General features: G+C 31.4%; 4 protein-coding genes across 4 annotated transcripts; 1 reads left to right on the top strand and 3 right to left on the bottom strand.

Annotated features, from left to right (window-relative positions):
* Positions 1 to 750: 750 nt before the first annotated feature.
* Positions 751 to 3,539, bottom strand: LOC102600617 (probable WRKY transcription factor 72). Its single transcript, XM_006357206.2, has 4 exons — positions 3,459 to 3,539; positions 2,192 to 2,716; positions 1,928 to 2,041; positions 751 to 1,426 (listed from the first exon to the last, which is right to left on the bottom strand). Exons 1-4 carry the CDS (start codon positions 3,495 to 3,497, stop codon positions 944 to 946), a joined length of 1,161 nt encoding a protein of 386 aa, XP_006357268.1. The 5' UTR covers positions 3,498 to 3,539; the 3' UTR covers positions 751 to 943.
* A 7,235-nt stretch (positions 3,540 to 10,774) lies between these two features.
* LOC102577544 (DNA-binding protein p24) lies at positions 10,775 to 14,179 on the bottom strand. Its single transcript, NM_001288226.1, is given in 7 exon segments — positions 10,775 to 11,271; positions 11,995 to 12,083; positions 12,184 to 12,257; positions 12,512 to 12,606; positions 12,860 to 12,952; positions 13,060 to 13,157; positions 13,793 to 14,179. Coding segments are annotated over 7 exon segments (825 nt in total). The 5' UTR covers positions 14,049 to 14,179; the 3' UTR covers positions 10,775 to 11,151.
* Positions 14,180 to 17,178: 2,999 nt separating this feature from the next.
* Positions 17,179 to 21,400, top strand: LOC102599958 (uncharacterized). The gene is made up of 8 exons (XM_006357204.2): positions 17,179 to 17,457; positions 18,195 to 18,250; positions 19,060 to 19,222; positions 19,358 to 19,446; positions 19,797 to 19,929; positions 20,143 to 20,235; positions 20,364 to 20,466; positions 20,819 to 21,400. The coding sequence occupies exons 1-8, from the start codon at positions 17,287 to 17,289 to the stop codon at positions 21,184 to 21,186; spliced, it is 1,176 nt and encodes a 391-aa protein (XP_006357266.1). The 5' UTR covers positions 17,179 to 17,286; the 3' UTR covers positions 21,187 to 21,400.
* A 527-nt stretch (positions 21,401 to 21,927) lies between these two features.
* On the bottom strand, positions 21,928 to 24,263 carry LOC102579462 (pectate lyase-like). Its single transcript, XM_006357227.2, has 4 exons — positions 24,058 to 24,263; positions 22,986 to 23,691; positions 22,648 to 22,890; positions 21,928 to 22,207 (listed from the first exon to the last, which is right to left on the bottom strand). The coding sequence occupies exons 1-4, from the start codon at positions 24,261 to 24,263 to the stop codon at positions 21,983 to 21,985; spliced, it is 1,380 nt and encodes a 459-aa protein (XP_006357289.1). The 3' UTR covers positions 21,928 to 21,982.
* Between the last annotated feature and the right edge of the window lie 1,304 nt (positions 24,264 to 25,567).

Raw genomic sequence — 25,567 nt, 5'->3', positions numbered from 1 at the left:
TACCTTTGTTGACTCAAAGGGTACTTCTTGAAGTATAACTTCGCCTTTCCTATACCATTTTCAGCAGCCACGCCTGCCACGGTGGCTGCATGCAACAGCAGAATCTGCTGTTCATCGTTGGTGCTCCAAGAGCACCGACATCAATTACCAATTCCAGCCACAACAGCTGAATTGGCTGATCAGGCTGCTGCTTCTATCTCTGCATTCTCCAGCACCCAAAGAACAATAGCAGAGTAGTCAAGTATTCCCAAGTATCTTTCTCTCCAGCCATTACTTTGTCGACACTACTAAAAAATCACTATTTTCTCCAAGAAATTTCTCACTGATATTTTGATTAAATCGGTGAGAAAAGAGTAATGTTTTCGTACAAAAAAACTAGAAAGTTTACCACTATTTCATTGAGAATCTGTTTCCCACCATGCATATTCCCAGTGAACTGATTTGGTGGAAATGAGTGAAAAACATGTTCTATAACACAAATTTCTCACTAATTCACCGTGGAAAAAATCTATTACTACTACTCATCATTAGTACTTCATCCGTTTCATCTTATGTTGAACTTGATTGATTAGGCGCGGCTAAGAGCAACATGGGAAGTCTTAAAGTTCAATTTTTTCCAAATATAGAAAAAGACCCTTTTTATAACGTACTAAAAAGAAAATAGTGTCGTATAAATGCAATTATTAAGGATTCCTATAAGAAATGATCATGGTTGATAAAGAAATCTCTTTCGCGAAAAAATTATACTGTACATATAAAATAAAAACAAAAATATTCTTATACACGTATACATTGTTGATTTCCTTTAATATAAAAGAAGATTCTACTTTAATGTACAAAAAGTAGTCCAAAATTCATTTTAGGTCACATGATCAAATCCTAAGTGTGACACTTTTGCATTTTTTGGAATCCATTCGTCATCAAAATTTCTGACTCCGCCACTCTACTCGTTGATCGTATTTTGATTGTTCTTGGAAGTAATAAAAGGCTGATTAGAATAACATGGCCTCCCTAGATATGAAGAAGGTCCAATTTCACTTTTGAAATTATTACACAATGTAGAGTAGGAATTGAAGGATGATGAAGAAAAATTAGTACTTGATGAGTTTGTAGTGAAATCAAGAGTAATTGTGGGGTGTGATTGAGAAGTGGAAATTGAAGTTTTTGGCAAGTGATGAAAAGTTGGTGCATTATTATGTGTGGCTAATAATAAGTTATTATTGGTAAAGTTGAATTTTCCATGAAGATTTTGATCAATATTTGGTAAAAATTGTTGTGATGTTGATGATGTTGAGGTGCATCTTAACATAGAGGCTGCTGCGGAGGTTGTAGAAGCCATGGCGGTTGCGGAAAATGGAAGGGGGTGATTATGTGTTCCTTCGTATGTGGTGGTCAAAATGGACATGTCTTTAGAACATCTTTGAACCTATCGTGAATCACAAAACATGAAAAGAAAGGTCAAAAATAGGCGTTTTATCTGTTTGGACGTGAATTTCACTTAAAAAAATAACTGAAAATTTGTGATTGGAATGAAATAAAAAAGTTGTGTAGTTTGAAAAACTTCTCAATATCCAAACTTAAAATTCTTTATTTCAAGTTGGAAGTTCAAAATATGAACCAATTTGATAACAAGAGACCAAAACAAATCAATTTTTTTTTTTAAATAAAATAATTGTATGGACAATTTCATGATTATACACCTCTAACTAATGGAAAATTTATATATACTGACGGTATAAAAAAAATAATTATTAAAAAAAGTTATCGTACTTTTCTACTTATTCTTTTTCTTATTATTATTACGTAAGGGTAGGGGAAGGGAAAATGACGGAGGGAATTACAAGGTTAATTAAAAATCAAATGCTCACCAACAACGTAAAAGTTCAAGTATAGCTAACCAACTAATCGAGCTACTAACTAGTAGTACCTGTTTTCTGACTGGGCATGATGGGGAGACAGTGCAACGATAGTAAGCCCTAGGGCATGGATTCCCTTTGGCTATTTTTTGTCCATATTTTCTCCATTGGCATCCATCATTCATCTGCATTTGCAAATCTATTATATCGAGGTGTGTTTTAATATAAAGAAAATGATAATTTAGGTAGATAAATAGATCAATGAATAATTATAGCAAAACTCGTAAAAATATGATAGTTCAGATGTGGTTATGACAGTTAACCCTTGAACTTACCGTAGTAGTGCCACACACCGCTCTTATAGATACCCTAGCCTTCTTTTGAGGAATTTGCTGCAAAAAATCTTCATCACAATAATCTATTTTTGATGGAGGATAATTTTGTACCAATACTGGTCGTTCATTATTTATATTCTCCTTCTTTAACTCCTCAAAACTATTTTCTTGAGTGAATTTACAATCTAATCCAAGCTCAAGTCCATCAAATAATAATTTACTATGCTTTTTATTACTTTTATTTTGATCATCATATAATAACTCCTTCTTGATCAACTCTCTTGAAGTACTACTACTTCTCCCTAAGCTCAAAGAAACAAGTTCCACTTGTTCTTTTTCTTCATGAATATTATTACTTGTTGCAATAATATTATTCTTTGAATTTTTTTGAGTTAATATGCCTTGAAAATGCATTTGCAAAGATTTATAATCCTTCACCATTTTAGATAGCATCCTCTTTAGCCTTTCATTTTCTTCTTTGGCTTCATATATCTCACTTTTTGTTGAATTTAACTTATCTTCATCCTGATCATAATAAAAACATGTACACAAGTTATAGGCATTGCATTGTACTCGGGACTCGAGAGTCAAACTTCTAATTTTGATCGTAAAATAATACTATAAGTCATAAATATTGACAATAAGACATATATATATATATATTAAAAAAAAAATCATGGTCAAAGAAAAACTCGTTTGACTTTTGAAATCTGAAAGATGTCACATAAATTGGGACGATTATACACCTGATTCTACTTGTAGGTTAAGCAAGAGTTAAATCTCTATTTTTGATCATAATAACAAAACCATTAAACTACTTACTTATAATATCCCGTCGCAAATTAAAGTCTTTAATTAGTTCATAAAATTCTTAATTAATTAAGATGAATTGTTGATCAAAGATCTTAAAACCTCCCACAAATTGGTTGCGGTTAATTATTTGAGTTTTTTTTTTTGGAACCAAATTTGTAATTAATGAATTAATCCTGTAATTTATGCATATGAACAAAAGAAGAAACATATGACAATAACTGAAAATTATACGGTATGAATATTTTTAGGCTGCTACAATAATATTTTTACATAGAACATATAATAGTACAACATAACATGAAAATCAATTCCAAAGAAAATATAGCTATCATAATGAACTGTTATAGAGAGATTTAACTGTATAAAAACGATTATTCATATAACAAGAACTAAAACACGATTTTTTTAATGAAAAATAAAGATCTTTATAGTAAAATTTCAATATAATTTTTACCTTCTTAGTAGAATCCATTGCTCTATCTTTCCTTAGCATGGTTTAATCTCTCTTTTTTTTAAGCATCTGCAAAATTTTCTTCTCTTTGGACAAGTCTTCTTATAGGACATGAGACACTATAAAAAAATTTAATTATAAAAAGGGTAGATGGAAAAATATATATAAAAGTCTAAATTAGAGTTGTTAACATTGACATGCATGTTACACATGACCCTCTATAAATAATATATGTCAACTAGTCAACTAACCTATTTTTTCAACTCTTTTCTTTATCATCCATGCAAATTAATTCAAATGGAAAATTAATTTTTTTTAAAAAAATTCTAACTTCAACGCTTTGGATAGAGACAAGACAAAATTTTATTTGCCGTCATTTTGGAGCGTAGTTAGAAGGTTATGTACCGTTTAATCGAATTTAAGTTGTTTTAGTTTAAATTTTATATTTGTATAAAAAATTCATTAAATATATACAAAACATAAATTCAAAATTGAGAAGTCCTCATGTTGTATCCCTCATTTAGAAGAGGAGCCTTATAGCAACGATAAAGTTGTGTTTATATAATCTATTTATAAACTATCAAAGGTCCGTAAGTAAAAACAACCACTAGTGGTCACCATCATGGCCATTAGCAGTGGTGGAGTCAGGATTTTCAATAAGGGGTTTGAAATCTGAAAAAATAGATACACGAAGTAGCCGAAAGAGGGTTCGACATCTACTATATATACCTAAAAAATTAATTTAACCATGTATAAATCATATAATTTAACCATGTATCCGTCTTTGCCACCATCCTAAGGTTGTTTTGAACAACCACTCTTGATGGAAAAATTCACACACAAATGGATGTCACTCCAACGACCTCTTATTAATTTCCGTCAAAATCAACTACCCCCTCTTCTTGACTACATGCATGGCGTCTCTTAAAAGTCATTTTTTTTTCCATATAAATAGCATTAAAAAAAACAAAAAATCTATCTCAATTTATGTGCTACAATTTGACGTGACATAAGTTTAAGAAGAAAAAAAGAAAGACTCTTGAAATTTACGATTTAAAATACACTTCTCGACCATTTGTATGACTAGCTATAAGATATTTCATTAATGTAAAAGAAGAATTTTGAAATTAAATTGTTTTCAACTATAGAAAGCTAACATTCTTTTTAGAACAGACTAAAAAGAAAATATGTCACATAAATTGAGATAGATAAAGTAATTAGTGTCTTTTCGTGTTTGGTAAGTTATCTTATTAAGCTAACAAGTCATGTTATCTTTCACTCCTGAAATGAGCCTTTTGGCGACTCTTGAACAATAATAGGTAGACCAAAAATTTATATAGTTGTTACGTTTGTTTTGTGCACTGACATAGCAGAATTCGAATTCCTTAGCTCAGATGAGTCACTCTTGACTTTATAAACATATACTATATATATATTTAGTAACTATATTTTTTCGGATCAATTAGCAAATCGAATAGTATTTTGATGAAATTTGTGAGTATTGAATATATAAATAATTATGTTGAGTGCTACTTGGAGCGAATAATAATATGGAATAAAAAGTTAGAATAGTCGTAAGGAAAATAATTTTCGTGCAAGTGAGATTAGTCATTTGTTTCCTCTTGGTGGAAAATATTCCTTCGATAACATTTACATAATCAAATCTCAGAAAATGACTTTATCATGAAAAATATATTAATTCCTAATTAAAACAAATACTACAATTATCATAATTATTCATAGCAAACCAAACACACCATTAGCTGGAAGATTGAGAATTTTTTTCCCACCAAATCTGCCGTTGGAGCTCTGACTAAATCCAAATCGTGCATTTAGATATATTCTTAAAAGGTTCAAATGACAATATGGTTGGCTGGATGAGTCAATTAATTTAGTTCAATGCATGATATATGGACTATTATGAAAGTTGAAGTCCTAAAACTATATTGTCGTCGAAAACTTAGTAAATAAATTTCTCCTTTTATACCTTTCACATGACAAAAAAAAAATTAATATTTTTAAAATATATTTGTTATAATTTCCAACCTAATGTAGTGCTTGATATATGATACGAGGTTGATAAATTCTACATTTTGTCAAAAAAGAAGAAGAAAAAACTAGGTCTTTATTGTTTGTGTTTATCTTTATATATATGTTGTTTATGTTTATCTCTTGACTCTCGTCTTTTAAGATTAGGTTATTATTTGGATATATACTTTAAGAGACTAGTAGTTTGATTTATACACTTTGACTAAAAAAAAAGTTTGATTTATACACATCTTTTAAGTAATGTACAAAGAAAATCAATAAATCGCAGCAAATTGATAATCCAAATTAAGTCAGAAAAGAAAAATCGACTTTTGATTTAGTTTGATTTCGAGCCTAATCAATTTATAATTTTTTTTTATGTAATTCATGAATTTTGTTAAACCTTTTTATAGTTATTTTATCTTTTGCGTAACGTATTATTTCAAATTTGGACTTAAAATTTTGAATGATCGAATAAGTTTTATAGCTCATAGGTTCATATTATTAACCTAAATAAATATTAATGCTAGAAAAAAGAAATAACTTATAGTTGTATTATTTTATTAATTAAGAAATACTTTAGATAGTTATGTTAATTACTAGGATTAAAGAAATATTACTATATCATATAATATAATAAAATATAATGTAATATATAACGAACAATATGTAACAATCATTCAAAGAGAGACTAAAAAATTATTAAGATACGTAGATTAGGTAGAATTTGTTTGGATTAGTAATTAAATAAATCACTGGTCGTTCAATATTAATCAGAGTGGGTTAACAGATGCTGATTTAGTAAAACAGAAATATTGTTATATTTAATCAGCATGACTTTTTCTTAATTATATTATTGAGACCTAAGCATGTTTATTTAAAACTTATTCAAAGATTTTTTTTCAATTAAATATTAATCCCCTACTTTTGTTGCATTATTACGTAGGTTCTTTGCACATTTAATTTATTAGTGTACTTTATTGTAAGTCATGACTAATTAGGACTAAAAGAGTGTTACAAATCATGAAAAAATCATATATTTTTTACTTGATTATTTTTGGAATCATCAATTAGTAAAGGTAAAAAGTTCGATAGCTGAATTATTTTTAAGTTTATCTTAAAAGAAGATTAAATTCTTTAAACGATGTCCGATATGCATTTAGGCTACACATTTTTGCCAAAAAGTCTTATATTAAGAAATAAAACACTTTTTAATAAAGGCGATTCACTCTATACAAAAAACTCGAACCTGAAATCTAAAATCTTCGAATATCTATTTAATCATTATTATATGCATATTTTTTTTGAAATATATATACGTGTGTAATTATGTACTACCTCCGTCCACTTTTAATTGTCATAGTTTCCTTTTTTAGAGTCAAATTATAATAACTTTGACTAACGTTTTACGATGTATAGTTTTTGAATATCTAAATTTTTTGTTTAAAATATCGAATTACTGTAATCTAATTAATTTTTTGAAATTAAATTATTTTCAACTATAGAAAGCTAACATTCTTTTTAGAACAGACTAAAAAGAAAAATATGTCACATAAATTGAGATAGATAAAGTAATTAGCGTCTTTTCATGTTTGGTAAGTTATCTTATTAAGCTAACAAGTCATGTTATCTTTCACTCCTGAAATGAGCCTTTTGGCGACTCTTGAACAATAATAGGTAGACCAAAAATTTATATAGTCGCTACGTGCTTGTTTTGTGCACTGACATAGCAGAATTCGAATTTCTTAGCTCAGATGAGTCACTCTTGACTTTATAAACATATACTATATGGTTAGTAAATATATTTTTTCGGATATATTAGCAAATCGAATAGTATTTTGATGAAATTTTTGAGTATTGAATATATGAATAATTATGTTGAGTGTTACTTGGAGCAAATAATAATCTGGAATTAAAAGTTAGAATAATCGTAAGGAAAATAATTTTCGTGCAAGTGAGATTAGTCATTTGTTTCCTATTGGTGGAAAATATTTTCCTTACATAACATTGACATAATCAAATCTCAGAAAATGACTTTATCATGAAAAATATATATATTAATTCCTAAAAAAATTACTACTATTATCATAATTATTCATACCAAAACCAAACACACCATTAGCTGGAAGATTAAGATTCTCTATTTTTCTTTTTTTGGTTTTTCTTGTGAGTTGAAATTTCGATTAAATCCAGATCGCGCATTTGAAATATTCTTAAAAGGTTCAAATGCCATATGGTTGGCTGGATGAGTCAATTAATTCAGTTCAATGCATGATATATATATGGACTATTATGAAAGTCGAAGTCCTAAAACTATATTGTCGTTTAAAACTTAGTAAATAAATTTCTCCCTTTTATACCTTTCACATGACAAAAAAAAATAAAAAAAATTGTAAAATATATTTGTTATAATTTCTAGCTAATGTAGTGCTTGATATATGATACGAGGTTGATAAATTCTACATTTTGTCAAAAAAGAAAAGAAAAAACTAGGTCTTTATTGTTTGTGTTTATCTTTATGTTGTTTATGTTTAACTCTTGACTCTGTCTTTTAAGATTAGGTTATTATTTGGATATATACTTTAAGAGACTACCTAGTAGTTTGATTTGTACACTTTGACTAAAAAAAAGCTTGATTTATTCACATCTTTTAAGTAATGTACAAAGAAAATCGATAAATCGCAGCAAATTGATAATCCAAGTTAAGTTAGAAAAGAAAAATCGATCTTTGATTTGGTTTGATAATAGTAAAAAAAATCAATCATAATTAGTTTGATTTGATTTGTACTAAGAAAAGTCAAATCAAATCAAATCAATCCGATAGTATATGCATATAATTTTATAAATATTTTATGTAATTCATGAATTTTGTTAAACCTTTTTGTAGTTATTTTTATCTTTTGAGTAACGTATTATATCAAATTTGGGCTTAGAATTTTGAATGATCGAATAAGTTTTATAGCTCATAGGTTCATATTATTAACCTAAATAAATATTAATGCTAGAAAAAAGAAATAACTTATAGTTGTATTATTTTATTAATTAAGAAATACTTTAGATAGTTATGTTAATTACTAGGATTAAAGAAATATTACTATATCATATAATTTAATAAAATATAATGTAACAGATAACGAACAATATGTAACAATCATTCAAAGAGAGACTAAAAAATCATTAAGATACGTAGATTAGGTAGAATTTGTTTGGATTAGTAATTAAATAAATCAGTGGGCGTTCAATATTTAATCAGAGTGGGTTAACAGATGCTGATTTAGTAAAACAAAAATATTGTTATATTTAATCAACATGACTTTTTCTTAATTATATTATTGAGACCTAAGCATGTTTATTTAAGACCTTACTGAAATAAATAAAATTCCAATTAAATATTAATCCCCTACTTTTGTTGCATTATTAGTAGGTTCTTTGCACATTTAATTTATTAGTGTACTTTATTGTAAGTCATGAATAATTATGACTAAATGAGTGTTACAAAACATGAAAAAATCATATATTTTATACTTGATTATTTTTGGAATCATCAATTAGTAAAGGTTAAACCGTTAAAGTTTGATATCTGAATTATTTTTAAGTTTTTTTTTTTTAAAAAAAATAAATTCTTTAAACGATGTCCGGTATATGCATTTAGGCTATGCCAAAAAGTCTCATATTAAGAAATAAAATGCTCTTTAACAAATCATGAAAAGTCATATATTTTATACTTGATTATTTTTGGAATCATCAATTAGTAAAGGTAAAAGTTCGATATCTGAATTATTTTTTAAGTTTATTTTAAAAAAAGATTAAATTCTTTAAACGATGTCCAATATATGCATTTAGGCTACACATTTTTGCCAAAAAGTCTTATATTAAGAAATAAAACGCTCTTTAATAAAGGCGATTGACTCTATACACAAGACTCGAACCTGAAACTTAAAATCTTTGAAATTCTATTTGATCATTGCTATATACATATTTTTTGAAATATATATACGTGTGTAATTATATATTACCTCCGTCCACTTTTAATTGTCATAGTTTTCTTTTTTAGAGTCAAATTATAATAACTTTGACTAACATTTTACGATGTATAGTTTTTGAATATCTAAAAATTTTGTTTAAAATATCGAATTACTGTAATCTAATTTAAATTTGAAAATTAGTCAAATTGACTTTTGAAAAACATAATATGACAATTAAAAGTGGGCAAAGGAAGTATAATTTTGATTTAAAAAGAAAGAATTTGATTCATGACGATTTTAATCAATAAATCAATTGAGGGGTCGGTGTAAATTGCAATAACAAGTTGCACATATAAAATTAAATTTTAATTTGCAATTGGCGCTTATCTTATTCGTTCTAACTATTAATAATACTAGTAAAAGTTGTTTCATATTTTTATTTACTTAGGTGGGCAAGTAAACCTAAATGATTAATTTTAATCCGTTATACTATAAAGTCTAACTTTTTCCTCATTGAAAAAAGACAATAAATATAGTAATATACATATATGACGACTTGAAGTGTGATGGTCAATGAGTTAGTAGATCCTACACTATATTTCAACTAATTGTAGTATTACAAGTAAGCTATTTGTATAATTAATCTTTAATTTCAACTAAATCACACTTCTAATTTTTTAATTACATCTAATAGAAACCATGATGCTTGAGTGATACAATAACATATGCAGTGGAATATGAGATGGTGTATGCAAATTTTATTTCTTGTGCATATAAAAATGTTATTTTCAATAGACTTTTGGCTTAATTAAAATAAATCTAAAGAGGTAAGAAAATACAATAATAAAGATGTTAATGATAAAAATACTGGAGATAATGTTTAAGTGACGTGATCCGTAAAAAAAATGTATATTTTTCACTTAAAAATAATTATTGAACGCATAATGTAAAGTAGTTGTAGAACGTGAAGTATGCAAATCATTTTCTCATTTTTTGACTTTCATCCCAAGGTTAAAAAGTTGGTGTCTTTCATCATCAATTATTATTGTATAATATATATTTTCTGTTATTGGAGGTTTAATAAATAGATTTAAAGAAGTTAATTACCTATCGACAAGAAATATGGTAAAATGATGATTACTATTTCATCACTAATCTAAGATATCAAAATAAAATCTCTCTGAGTTCTATATGCACTAATCTTTGACTTATTCTTGAAAACAGAGAAGTGAGAAAAAAAAAATATATCCTTCATCTAAAAAAGTGTGGGCGATTAAAAATGAGAGTGAATAAAATATCTCCGATGTCAAAAAAAATCGCAAGACATTACCAAGCAACAAGAATATTTTTTTACTGAAGTTATGGCCTTGACAAGGGAAACAAAGTGAACAATATGCACATAAAAGGATAATAAAAGAGCCAAATACATTCACAAAAACTAGACTGATTTCACATTCAACAGAAATCAGGATAATCAGTTAATGAGTTTCTACTGCAATGTGGACTACATAATAAACACAACTAACAGCAAATCAGCATTACAAGAAGAGAGTTAATACTACTATCGCCGATTAGAACTCCTTGTCAAATCATTGGAGGGTGCAAGTGAAAGAGGGTTCATACAAAATGTCGATCCAGGGGCTAAAGGAACATCTTGCCCCTGCAATCGTAGTACAGACAACGTGCTTGTAGCTTCACCAGAACTATCGATTCCATTCAAGTTCAGCACCTGATCTTGGATTAGCATTGTTTGAGCGACTGGCATCTTCAGGCTTGAAGGAATTTACGGCAGTGTGCCAACCTAAAAGGTATGGCATAACAAACTGCATAAATTCAGCAGAAAACATGTTAGAAGAGGTAACACTGCTAGAAAGCAAGACGAGAATAAGCATAAAAAAAAAAGAACCACTGTGAAATGACAACACCAACAACAATCTCAAAGGGATGTTGTTGGCAAAGATTTATATGGCCTGATTTATACTTGACGCTTGTAGATAGGTTCATTCTAATTAAGATGATGTAGCTTGTAGTGTAACATAAAGCATTTTTCAAAAAACAAGATTCAGCTTCCACTGCATATTTTTATTTCAAAATGCAAGAAAGTAACAGGAGAAACCTCATGAGCGAAATTCCCAGGTTTTACAAGGTACACCGCGATGGATTCTAGCCACTGGCAAGGTCCAGGGGTGGCTAAAAAAGTAAGCAATTTCCTAAAATAGGAAGATTCTAAGAGACTCAACTAGGAAAGCCAAGTTTTAAGCTTTCACAAGTTGCCTCTGATCTCATTTCTATATCATTTCTCATCCATGTCAACATCAATGGGGCTATCAATACTTATGGTCTAAACTTAACGTCTACTCCTGATTAGGGAATTTGAGCGAATATTAAGGGAACTGAACCTATACACTGCATAAACAGCTAGTTATATGTGTGCATGAACTTTGGCAAAATTCACTCTTTAGCAAAAATGGTATACACAAGACGGGTGAGAAAACAAATGAAGACTATACATCAAGAAAGAAAACAGGAAACCAACTTCATCTTACATTGAATGCTGAGACAAGAACAGCAAACTCTGCCTTTGTAACCGGGATGTAAATGTTCTCATCCAAATTAATAAGCTTGTTCTGAACACCTGCATTCATTTAGGATGGAAGGCAAACAAGTCATGTTCTATAGTTCAAAAATAAATGTCCAATTTTCACTGTAATAGAGTGAAGGAAGAAGGCAATTACTGAGATTAAAGAAGTGGCCAGAGCCATCTGGAAGTGGCTCAACCTTCAGCACTTTCCTGACTCTACCTTCATCACTGTAAAGCACACATAAAATGCCTTCTTAGAACTTAAACTGATGATAATACATATTAATTCCCCACTGATAGGATCCCTATCAATTAAATATATTGATCTCAAAGAAGGTAAGCTATAAAATAGTGTATGTTTAGCCTACAAATACATGGAGATCAACAAATATAACCAGGACGATCGATAGATGGTAACTGGAGCTAATTGCCGAACAGTGGGTACTAGGTTTTATGACCACGCAAAAAGATGTAGGTTTTACCTTCTTCCTTTGTTTGGATCATGGAAAAACTCACATGAATCTTTTGCCCCAAGGCTGATAATAGATCCAATTTCAGTCACCGACAGTGAGAAGACCTGAAAACACACAAATACTGAGAAAGGCACTTCAAAATCAACACAAAGAGAGCAGAAATCATGGCCCGACTCCAGTGCACACTCACCATGTTTGCCAAAAGTGTCACCTACACGTCTACCACAAATCACTACTACATATCTACTATCTAATTATTTTTAACAAAGCTTGTTCTCACCACAATTCAGGGATAAGAGAAGCACATAGAAAATGTATTCAGCAATGGGGTAAAGAGAGGATTAAGGTAATGATTACCTGTTTTCTACTCCAATCATATTGACGAACACCAGCAGCTGGTGCAAATTGAAGCATCACCATACCCTCTCTTGACAGCTTGAAGGCCCCTGACTGCTCCATAATTTAGAACCACCAAAGTAGCATTAAATTACAATTTCAGCAATGACTAATGCAGATCGAACAGAAGAGTAACAACCAAAATATATGAGGAAGCATACATCTAAAGGTGAGAACTCTGGCGACCGAGGCTCCACAGTGAGAGCTGCCTTCCCTTTGTATATTGAGTATCCAACAAAAACCTTAGGCGTAGATGCCCCTAAAAACCAAGGACATTTTTAGTTCTACCACACCATGAAATGAAAATAACAAAATTGACCAGACAAAGTAATTATTTAGATCAAATATACCAAGACTGTTCTTATTTGTGTTCTAAGAACAATATACTAGAAACTAGAAAGACAAAAACACAAGGTAGCAGGGAGACGAAAAAAATTCAATTTTTATTTGTTGATGATGACTAGTATTGAGAAACTAAAAAGTACTCCTTTTCCTTTTCCATTACAAACACTTCATAAAAACACATCCACAAGACCTTACAGGCAGAGCGTATCAAGTTCAAGCTATTCACATTTCACAGTGGGTTCAACCACAGCTACTGTTCTCCATTTGGATTATATATACATATGACCGATAAAATTATACATATAAGTAGATTGCAGTCAGTCTGCACCCATAACAAACCACAGTAAATCAAACAAAAATTCACTATTTTGAGTTGAACATATGAAGCAATTAGGGAAAAATTAGCAACACTACTTCACATTGCAGGAAAAGCCATTTAAACCTCTAGCACCCAAAACCAATCCACAGCAATAGCTACAATTTTTTGCTTAATCAATAGGAAGATAAAATGGGAAATACTAAGAATATGCAAAACTTAACAGAGCTTACCCTGTGGCTGTTGTTGTTGTTGTTGTTGTTGCTGTTGGGGTTCAAAATAATCAGAATGGCGACATGTTAAAGAAAGATTTCTAGGCAAAGCTGCTTTGTGGGTCAAACCAGAAAAGCTTTTCGTTGTGTTGGAACTTAAAGGAGCAAAAATGGTATTAATGGAAGAGGAAAAAGAGAGATAAGAGGTTTTAGTAGGGTTTTGGAGGTTAAGGCTAAAACCTGAAGTAGGTGAAGGAGAAAGAGAGAAATTGGACATGACTTCAAGAGATTTTGGGCAAAAGGGGTAACAAAGATTCAATCTTTTTACAAGAATTTTGCTAAACCAAGAATGGAATTTGGAAAGGCTTGTTCTTGGAGCAAGCTCTCAAGAGTTTTCAATTACCCCTATTGTTTAAACAGACACTTTGAGGGGAAATGTGTTTATAGAAATGAAACTAAATTAAACTTCCAATTGGATTTACTTACAGGGAAAAAGGATAAATATACCCTCGAACTATCGTAAATGGTATGCAGATATTCCGTCATACTTTTGGGACATTAGTGTTCCTGCTATCTAAAACATAGAGCATATATGCCCTTTATACTAATGGATATACACGTGGCATAATCTTATTCATCGATCCGACATTTACTAAATATAAGTTCGATGGATAAGATTAAAAGGACAAATATACCCTCGAACTATCGTAAATGGTATGCAGATATTCCGTCATACTTTTGGGACATTAGTGTTCCTGCTATCTAAAACATAGAGCATATATGCCCTTTATACTAATGGATATACACGTGGCATAATCTTATTCATCGATCCGACATTTACTAAATATAAGTTCGATGGATAAGATTGTGTCACGTGTCCCTATTTAGTCTTCCGTTATAGTGAAGGGCATATATGCTCTAGTTTTTGAACGGCAGGGACACGAATGTCCTCAAAGTATGACGGATGATATCTACATACCATTTACGATAGTTCAGGGGTATATTTGTCCTTTTCCCTTTACTTATATAACAGATAATTTAGATGTGTTTGTTGGGAAGGAAAATATTTTTCATGAAAAATGGATTGTTCAAAAATACGTAGTGAAGTTTATCTAAATCATGTGATCAACATTGATAAATGGACGAATTGGTTAAATATAAATCAGTTGAATAGATGTCAACATAAAATAGGTAATAATTACATTCACATATATAGATAAAAATAAATAGAGTAAAATACGGATTGATACATATCTATCATATTTTTATGAGTAAATGATACTATATTTTAAAATTTAATGTTACATGTAGAACTCGAGTAATTTAATAATTGACTTGCAAGAAATATTTCGCATTATTATTTAGGCATAATACATATATTGGCCCCTAAACTTGGCTTCAAATTTTAACTTTGACCTCCAACTTTCATAATGCACAAATAGGCACTTTAACTATCCTACCTTTAAATAAATAAACACACGATTTTCGAAGCCAAAGAGCGTGAAATGCAAACGCTCCCACGTGTATTAGTGACCCACTCAATGCTGCCAACTAATTAAATATTTTACATGTCATTTTAGAACTAAAAAAAATCAAAATTAATTTACTATATATAATATAATAAGCGGGAATAGAGAGGACCTTGGGGTCGACACGTGTTCCTTTTTCCTTGTGGACAAAAAAAGACTATACAATGCAGGAGGTCAACCTTGATGTATTCAACGATGCTTTGGTAATTTTCCTATGATGAATTCGTTTTGTTTGTTTCTTTTAAATTTATTTTACTATACTAAATAATTGTATAAAATATTATAAATCACGATAATTAATTACTTAAATATTCAAAAAATATAAAAATATATATTAGATCTGATTGACTCTTCAAATTTTACCGGTGACTCATAAATTTGGACAAATGAAATAATATATATTATTTGAAAATTTCTTAGAAAGTACTATAAATTACAGTAATTAACAGCTAGAAATATTTTCAAAGACAAAAAAAATTGATTGAATCTCAAAAAAAATTTAGTACTACATAAATTGAGAAAGAAGAAAATGATCTCTATTATTTTGAAAATGGAGTAAAAGTATTACAAATCATACAATAAGAATTAACAATTTAAAATTTTTAATAGACTTTTAATGCTTTATACTTATTCTATTTTCCACTTTGGACAAAAAATATCCTCCCAATATGCATATTTTTTTAAACAAAAAGTGGCACCCATTATTGATGTATTGGAGGATGCTTTGGTAATTTTCTTATGATGAATTCGTTCTGTTTTTTTTTTTTGGAGGCCAAAAAATGAACATACAGTGCTAAAAATTATTAAGTAAAATGGTGCACTTAAAGTGTTTGATAAATTGTCTGAATGAATTTTTTAGAGATTTTTGTCAAATTTGAGTAGCAATCTGATACCTAATCAAAATGTAAGGAGTCCCTTAAGTGTGGATCGGATTCATTGATCGAGAACCTTCGAACTTAAATTGCATTCGACTTTTACAAGTGTATACTCACCCATCTTGCCAAAAAAAAACTTCATTATAATTTTTTTTCGTAATAACAAAATTTTTTATTAAATGTCACTTGCATTTTGCAGTGAACAACAAATAATGCAAAAAAGAGGGGAAAATTGTTGAAAAAAATATAAAGAGGGTTTAATTGTCCTTTCAATGCTTTTTTTACTGTTGGGCCCCTCGATTTTTACATCTGACGCGCCTAATTTAAGTGTATTTCACGCATTTTGCCAGGTAGGATCCGAGTGTTTTGTTGTTTAAGTTTTGGATAGTTAAAGTGCCTATTTGTGCACTCACAAAGTTAAAGGTCAAAGTTATAATTTGAAGCCAAGTTAAGGGTCCAATTTATGTATTATAATTTGCATTACATATGAAGTCAAAATACAATCCACCACCACCCGATCAAAAAATCCATCATGAAATCGAAAGTCGGGTCTCAAACTCACTTCCATCAAAATATTTAACAAATTTCTATTGCTAAATTTAACAATTTCACAAGCCATTTCATTAAAGACTACAATATTACATTAACAATAGATAAATTCGAAGTTTCAAACTTCACCTCAAATTAAAATTGCACAAAAAATAATCATAAATCACAAAAATTGCACCACTAAACGTGAATTCATGTTAAATCCTGTTTATTAAATATTTGAGATCACTAAATCAACCATCAGAGTTTATTAAATATTTGATCGAGACCAAAAAAGGTCACTTAAGCAAATTTAGAGGATCAGAAGTACATAAAAATATACTTAATAGACTACTTTGAACCAATCTCAAATATAAAGGGACCATTTTTGTAATTTTCCCACATTATCCACACACAAAAAATAAATAAACAAAAAATGACACCAAAACCATAGGATAAAACAATAAATCTTGCTGTCTCCTCTTCATCCACATAACTCCTTAAAAAACATCAACAAAAAAAAAAAAATCTCCATTTTAAGTTACTCCTTTGCTCTTTCAATTTCAAGAAAATCCTATGTACAATGTCAACAACAATATGGTCATCAATGTTGCCTCAATGGAGATATTGTAACAAGAATTTGCATTATTGGATATTACCACCTTCAAAAACTAAGCTTAGCTTCTTTTATTTACCCATTTTACCTTCTTTCACTAATAATGATGATTCTGTATCACCCATCAAACAAAATCAGGTACTGAGATTTTTTCCCTTTTTTTTCTTCTTTTTTTAAATTAAAGTCACAAAATTATTTTTTGTCACACTAAAAAGGATGACATTATAGCTACAAGATTGTAACTTTACATAGTGTTAGTATAAATCACTTATGTATAGTGAGTAAACTTTAGTAACTTTACTTAATTGTGACTAATGTTCATTGAATAGTGAGTTAAGTTCAACAAAATTTAGTTGTGACTTTAGTGTTAGTCGGAAATAACTTTTCTACCTCAGGATAAGGTTAGCGTACATTCTATCCTTTCCATATACCATCGGTGGAATTACAGTGGGTATATATATATATATATATATATATTGTTGTTGTTGTTGTTGTTAGGGGCTTATTTGGCAGCTAGTAAAGAGGTAACTTATTTATGTATTAATATTTACATAAGTTATACAATGTTTGGTAGATAGTTAGGAAGTAAGTTATTCATGTATAAAATTATTGTGTTTAGTAATATAGAAACTTGTATAACTAATGTTAGTATAACTAATACTTGCATAATTCTAACCACTACCAGCTACCAGACACGACCCCCTTAGTGTTAGTAGTAAAGTTTAACTGTTATATTGAATAAAATTAAATTATTTTAATGACATTGTGACTTTAACATTATAGTATATAGTTAAATGACCTAAGTGATATTAACCTGTTGTTTCTTGGAACACATTATCATAAGAGGGCTTACATTTAACATGTTGTATTGATAGGCTATGTATGACCCTTCAGAGGAGCTTTTTGGACTTGCTGCTGATTTACAGCCAAGGTTTTAGCTTTGTTCTTTTGTTTCTGTTTAATTGCTTGTATTAAATCATGAGATATGTTATGTTGCTGAAGTAGAGTTTCTATTTGTGTTCTCTGTTAAGTTTTTAGAGTTTGTCAATGACCTTATGTTTTCTTTCTTTTTGTTGTAATATAGTTTCCTTAAATCTATACTGGTAGTCGTAGTATTCCTCCTGTAGTTTCATGTCCACCGATTTCTGTTACTGTCTCTTGTACTTTGATTATCACACTATTTTGTTGTAGTTACTGTTCCTTTTTATCCTGAATGCTTTGCCATGATTTCTTCACTTCTGTTATTTCTTTTTCGATTTTCTTTGATATGCCTTTTCTTGAGCCGAGGGTCTATTGAAAACAACCTCTCTACCTCCCAAGGTAGGGGGTAAGGTTTGTGTACATGCTACCCTCCCCAAACGCCACTTGTGGGATTACACTGGGCATGTTATTGTTGTTGTATTTTCCTTAAATCTATATTGTTATATTTCTGTAATTTTTCCTAACTAATGGTAATTCTTGTGCTGAATTATGATCACCTTCCTTCTTTATTGAATGCGGAAATTTAATTTAGGGTGTTGAAGTTTTCTTCTTGAAATAGTCCTTGAAACAACAATACTTTTTGTTTTTCTCTTGCTAATAAGACAGGGAAAACTACATAGACTGGATATTTCGATTATTGAAGCACAAACTATATACCCCATCCTCATGATAAGAAGCCCTCTTTCGTGTATTTACTCATAATCATCTCCTGAGCAAGCTAACTATCCATCTTTGACCTGTATTTTAATCATTTCCCAGGAAGGTCATTTCTAGTGCATCGAGTCCGAGATCATGGTTTGGCCCAAATGGCCAGTATATAAGAGAATTGCCTTGTCCAAGCTGTAGAGGAAGAGGCTACACTCCATGTACTGAATGTGGAATAGAGAGATCCAACTTAGATTGTTCGTTGTGTAACGGAAAGGTAACTGTTTTTGTAGATCATGTTTATTGAGCTCTAAAATTTACCTGTATATACATTTGACATGTAAGTTGGAGTATCTATGTGATGCTCATTTGTATAAGAGTTGTCCTTAATAGAAGTTTTCATTTACGGCAGGGTATGATAACTTGTCATCAGTGTGGTGGAGATTGTGTCATTTGGGAAGAATCTATCGATGAACGGCCTTGGGAGAAAGCTCGATCAAGGTAATATTTCCCGCCTCAAGTTTCAGTTAGATTCCATTTTGCCAAAGCCACGTGTTTCTCGTCGTAATATTATTACATCCGGCATGTATGTTTGCTCAATAATCAAGTTTTCGTCATTGTGCTACTCTCAATATGTACCAACATGTTTGCATCGCCACATTTGGCTTAAGTATGGCATTCTGTTTTATGTAGTCGAAGGAGTTAAAGTAACCTTTTGTTTTATATTCTGCGCTAGACATCTTGTGCTATAATTGTTCTTTCTTCCAATTTATATTATAGAAGGCAGAAGCAATATTTCTCTGCAAATTTAGGTAACTTTGCTATATAAAAATCTACATGATACTTTGCAGTTCCCCTTTAAAAGTAAAGGAAGACGATGAAGTGGACAACTTAGACATAAAGCTTGACGCGAAAAGAAAAACCAAGCGTGTCTATCAATCTCCCAACACAGAAGTCAATTTGAAGATCAGCAGATCACTAAAAGTTAGTATTCATTTTTCTGTTAGCACCCTCTTCAATCAGAGTTTTGTCACTTGGTTTTCTTGTTTTGATGTTTCTATTTTACCACGATTGCTTGGACAAAGTCGTGAACCTTTCATTTGGATGATCTTTGGTTCCTCATGCGAAATGTTAAACTTTTTGACGGATTTGTCATTTCTTGAATATAATCTTTTTTGTTTAGTTGGATGATTGCAGAGCCTAAATGCCAAGACTGGATTATTTAGTAAAAGGATGAAGATTATCCATGGCGATCCAATGCTTCATGCACAAAGAGTAGCTGCTATTAAGGTTTGACTTGCCAATTTCATATCTGAATGATGAACCTCTAGCTATGTGTAACTATAGCTTGATATGCATCGCTCTAATCCATAAGCTCATAGTACATTCACCTTCTTGCCATGATACTTGTTATGCAGAAAGCAAAGGGGACACCTGCCGCTAGGAAACGTGCCTCGGAATCCATGAAAAGTTACTTCCGCGATCCAGATAACCGCCGCAAGAGAAGCATATCCATGAAAGGTCTATAAAGTTTTTGCTCATGTCACACTTAAATTAATCATGTTTTTGCTATCTCCTTGCTACCTGACTAGCATCATTAGCACAAATGTACAACACAACAAACTATACGTGCAAGCTAGATTACGTTCTTCGTGAGCTACATCATGGTCTCAATGCTTGTCTGTATACAGGACGTAAAACGAGATGGTATAAAGAAAAAGAAAAAAGAAAACAATGTAAAGATTTTATTCTTGTTCCCCTTCATTTACTAGTCACAATAAGTTTAGTTCACCATTTGGCTTGTGCAGCATAAATACTGCACATAAATCTTGATATTCTGGCGCAACATCTTACTGTCATTTTCTAATTGCAGGGGTGAAATTTTACTGTAAACATTGTGGACAGGAAGGGCATAGGAGTAACTACTGTCCAGAAATTCGAGACAATACGGATAGACATTATAGATGTGGATTATGTGGAACAAAGGGTCATAACAGAAGAACCTGCTTAAAGTTGAGCTTAATTGTACCGAAAAAGACAGTTAAGGTTAATCATCATTGCAGCAAGTGTCAAAGAAGTGGACATAATAGAAGAACATGCCACCAAAAGAATGAATTCGACACTAAAGTTGTTGCAACAATCAAGACTCGAGTAAAGAGAACTTATAGCTGCAGCGTGTGTTTAGAAAAAGGACACAATGCCAGGACATGTCTTCATAAAAACAACTTCAAAAGCAGATAGTTCTTTGTAAGGAAATCCCTGATGTTTCGACTTTGTTCACATATCTCGTTTAATCCAATATTCTGGTTTTTCTTCTTCTGTGCTTGTACATGTGATCGATCTCCCATTCAATTCTGATATTTCTTCGTTTTAACTGTTTGTTCGATTGAAAACTTTGGATCAATTTGCTCTAAGGTTATGGAAAAATCTGTCTTGAATATAAAACTGTTACAAATATCATGAGTATTTGTTGCATGAAAACATGTACTCCCTCCGTTTCAATCTGTGTGTCTATGTTTAAGACCACTAGATTAATGAGCATTTTGTTACATTCTAAGTATCTTTAGATGATTCAAAAGTCTTCTTTACTTTCATAAACTCGGTGCTAAGTCAAAGATAAACAAATTGAAATGGAGGGAGTACTAAGTAATAGAATAGGTTGTATTACAATTAATTTCACTCTTGGGGAGACATGTAGCCTATATTGAAATTCAAAGAGGGAAATTTACATTTATTAGAAATCATAAATCAAAACTTCTGTTACAAAAAAATAAACTTGAGCTCTTGAGAACCCACTTTTTTCCTTTTCTTCCCCCTCCTCACTGTTTCCTCTATAGAGTAAACCAGCCAGGAAGAAGAAATAAAGCAAAAGTCGAAAAAAACAGAGAAAACAGATAGATGTCTTAGCCATTTTCTTCTTCTCTTACTGTAAAAGAACCCCAAAAAAATAATGTTCGGCTCCACGTCAACCCCAAAAATGAAATGTACAATATGTTTTATGTATTATAATTGTTATTATCATGTACATATAAATTGCCTAGCATGCTTTTCCAATCTTGCACTGGATTACACCAGCCTTGCGAGTGAGTCTGCCTACAAATTTAGCAGGCTCAAACTGGATTGTGGTATGTTCTGTGAATGGAGTGCTCTTGATTTCTGGTCCAGACTCCCTAAAGAAGGCTCCGTTCTTGAACAAATCACCCTCGGATCTCCATTGCCAGTTTCTCCACAAAGCTTCTGGGGCGCCATTCCGGTTTGTCACCTTCATTTTAGCATACTTTATGTTAGCAATTGACAATGCAATAAGGCGAGAATGATGTTTTAAGTGTGTTTATGTTGGCCTTATGCTACAATCTAATATAACATATCAAGAACTGTGATTGAACAAGAAAGTTAGGTGATCTCGTCAGATATATGTGGTATCTATGCTGATTGGAGGTAGCAGGTATTTGGTGAAATAGTCCAGGTGGGTGCAAGTTGACCCATGGATGCCACTTCTATGAAAGAAAATGTGATTGAACAAGAATGTTAAGTGATCTCGTCATATATGCTTAAGCCTTGGTAGACATATATATACTATCTGATATATGTGTTGATTGGAGGTAGCAGGTATTTGGTGAAATAGTCGAGGTGGGTGCAAGCTGACCTCACGGACACTACTTTTATAAAAGAAAATGTGATTGGAATGTTAAGTAGATATACCTCTTTAGTGTTGGGATTGTCGGCAGCCTTGAAACGGTTACCCTGGCTAATGATGGTGGGGTTAGCTGTACCACCAATAGCATACATTTCCCATTTGGCGTAGTCGTTGTTGACAACATGGAAGAAACCCCACCTGCACCTTGGCATCCTCTGGATACATCCCTTTCCAAACCTATTGAATGCAACTGTAACTTGCATGATTTTATCTTGAGGGAAGGCATCGTTTGCTCCCAAAAGCATAACCTGAATAGTCATTTGTTGTTATTAGCTTAAACACATTGACAACTCCCTATTGAGGTCTGGCTCATAGCTGAAAATGTGAGATGAGAAAAACTTACGTCGTTGTGATGGTTGAATTTGCAGTTAGAAATGGTGATAGCAGTGGAAGCCATGATAGCATCGACAAGTCCATCAGCACCCTTGGTTAAAGTACAATGATCTATCCAGATACGGTTAGCACCGAAAAGGGAAATAGCATCACCATCACTCACTGTCCTAAGACCAATATGTTTGACAGAATCTCTAATCATACCACCATCCTTAGAAAGGATGTGATGAACTCTAATGTTGTGGACAATCACATTGTGCACAAATTGTAAGGTAAGTCCAGCTCCATATGCAACATGAACAGAGATTCCTCTGCCATCAATTGTCTTATCATTGTTGATCATAAGTTCTTGTTTCAACTTGATAATCATCGACTTCTCGAAGATGATCCACAATGGCTCCTCTTGGATGACAGCGTGACGTAGGGTCCCAGGAACAGGTTCCTCCACGTTGTTATCCGATGGATCGGTTACAACATAGAATTTACCATCTTTACCACCAGTTGTACCATGACCAAATCCCCTAGCACAATCTGCTAGTGCCTTCCTGTTATTAGCCCAGTTTTTGTCACATCTCCAACATTTGTCAATTGGATTGTATGCCTTGCAAATATCAACACTTTTTTCATCACCTTCCTTATCATCCTTTTCAACCTTCTCATTCTTGTCCTCTTTATCTTCTTCCTTCAAATGCCTCCTTGTGCCATTGAGAATTGTTCTGCAACATTTACACAATAACTCATGTTAAAAATAGGATCTTTTGACAATCTATGCAGAGTGAACGCTCTATTCAACATACATCCCACAAGTGGGGTCTGGAAAGGGTAGAGTGAACGCTTTATTCAGCATACATCCCACAAGTGGGGTCTCGGAAGGGTAGAGTGAACACTCTATTCAACAATTCAAAATGTCCCTACATAATCGGAATGTATACTTTATGTATTATGATATTGACAATCCTCTCCTTATCAGGGATTGATTAGACACAAGATTCATTTCTTTACAATATTCTAACCTCGTGTCTTGAAAAAGATACATATATACATGATTTGAAACGTCAGATCAATATTTTAAAAGCACTTACTCTCCAACTTCTTTGTTGAAAATTTGAGTGACTGCCTCAGGATTTTCATTATAAGCAGCAAGAGAAGATTGGAGAGCTTCTTCAGCTCTTTTTTCCAAATAAGGATCAAAATCAGCAATATTGGCATATAATTTTGGGATTATAGAAATAAAACATAAAAGGGAAAACAGAAAAATAACTGAATTATTAAAACTAATAGAGGCCATTATTTTTGGTAGCAGAAATATTTTTAATTTTTTTTTTCTTTTTTGGTTTTTGTTTGTCTTTTTTTCTGCTACCACCTGCAGCCTTGGGGGGGAAATCCCAAGATTTGGTAGTTTTTATTTTATTAACTGCAGGTGAATTCCCAGAGCTTGGGAATAAAATGATACTAAATAAACACATATATATAACACTAAATTTTGCGGGAAAAAAGGATGTCCAAATAATAATTTGAGGTTGTAATTAACTGTTTTTACTAACTAACTTTTGAATTATTATTTTTTTTATAAAAAAAAAACAAGTCAAAGGATGTTAATAAAATGGGAAACAATAAAAGCGGATCTATGTTATTGTTCTAACGGTATAATAAAATAAATTTATAATTATAATAAACATATGTTTTTCAGCGATTCTTTTGTATTTATAAATGTATTGGTTTTGTTCACGGTAAAATTTGTGAAAAAGTAAATTTTATCATCCGTTATATTATCACTACAAAAAATACCCTTGATGTTACTCAAATATAACCCTCCTCCGTTAGAGTTGTTCAAAGGTGGACAATCAATCGTACGTGACACTATATTTTGTGAGATGAACAACACGTGACATGTCACCTCGCCGTCCCAATTTATTATATTCCCTTCCCTCTATTTCTTCTTCCACCAATACATAGGCTCCTTTTCATTTTAGTACTACATAATTATTAAGACTTATTGAATCAATATTTGCTTCTAAATCAACCATTTTGAAAGAGGATATCTGAATATGTATATAGCACCTTCTAACACATCTGAATCTTGAACTTCTCTTCACAGTTGGTTCCTATGGTGGTGCTAATGATGGTAGAAGAGGTGGAGGGGAGGGGTAAAACGAATCGAGGCAGTGTGTCTACTACACGAAAATGTAGTGTCACGTGAGATTGAGTATCCACCTTGAACTACTCTAACGGAGAAGGGTTATATTCAAGCCACTTGAGTAATGTCATGGTATTTTTTGTACTGATGGAACAACAAAGTATGATAAAATTGATGATTTTCGTATATTAGAGGTAAATTTGACCCTTCTCCAGAGTTTCTTTTATCAAACTTTTGAACTTTCACAGGCGAATTTTGTATAATTAAACAAGAAAAGGGCTAATATTCATACGAGTAAACTTTTGGACCCTTTCTTGTTTATTTATACATTCTGAACCCATAACTCTAGATCCTCGATTCGCATCTATATTTCCTCAGTTTCTTAGACAACATTAGGAAATCCTTTTAAAGCTAAACATATTCAGTATACTAATCTCATCAAGTGAACTCAAATC

The sequence above is a fragment of the Solanum tuberosum genome, unplaced genomic scaffold (assembly GCF_000226075.1).
Source record: "Solanum tuberosum cultivar DM 1-3 516 R44 unplaced genomic scaffold, SolTub_3.0 scf00243, whole genome shotgun sequence".
Lineage (NCBI taxonomy): Eukaryota > Viridiplantae > Streptophyta > Magnoliopsida > Solanales > Solanaceae > Solanum > Solanum tuberosum.
The sequence above is the reverse complement of the archived record's forward strand: the minus strand, read 5'-3'. Positions and strand labels throughout refer to the sequence as shown.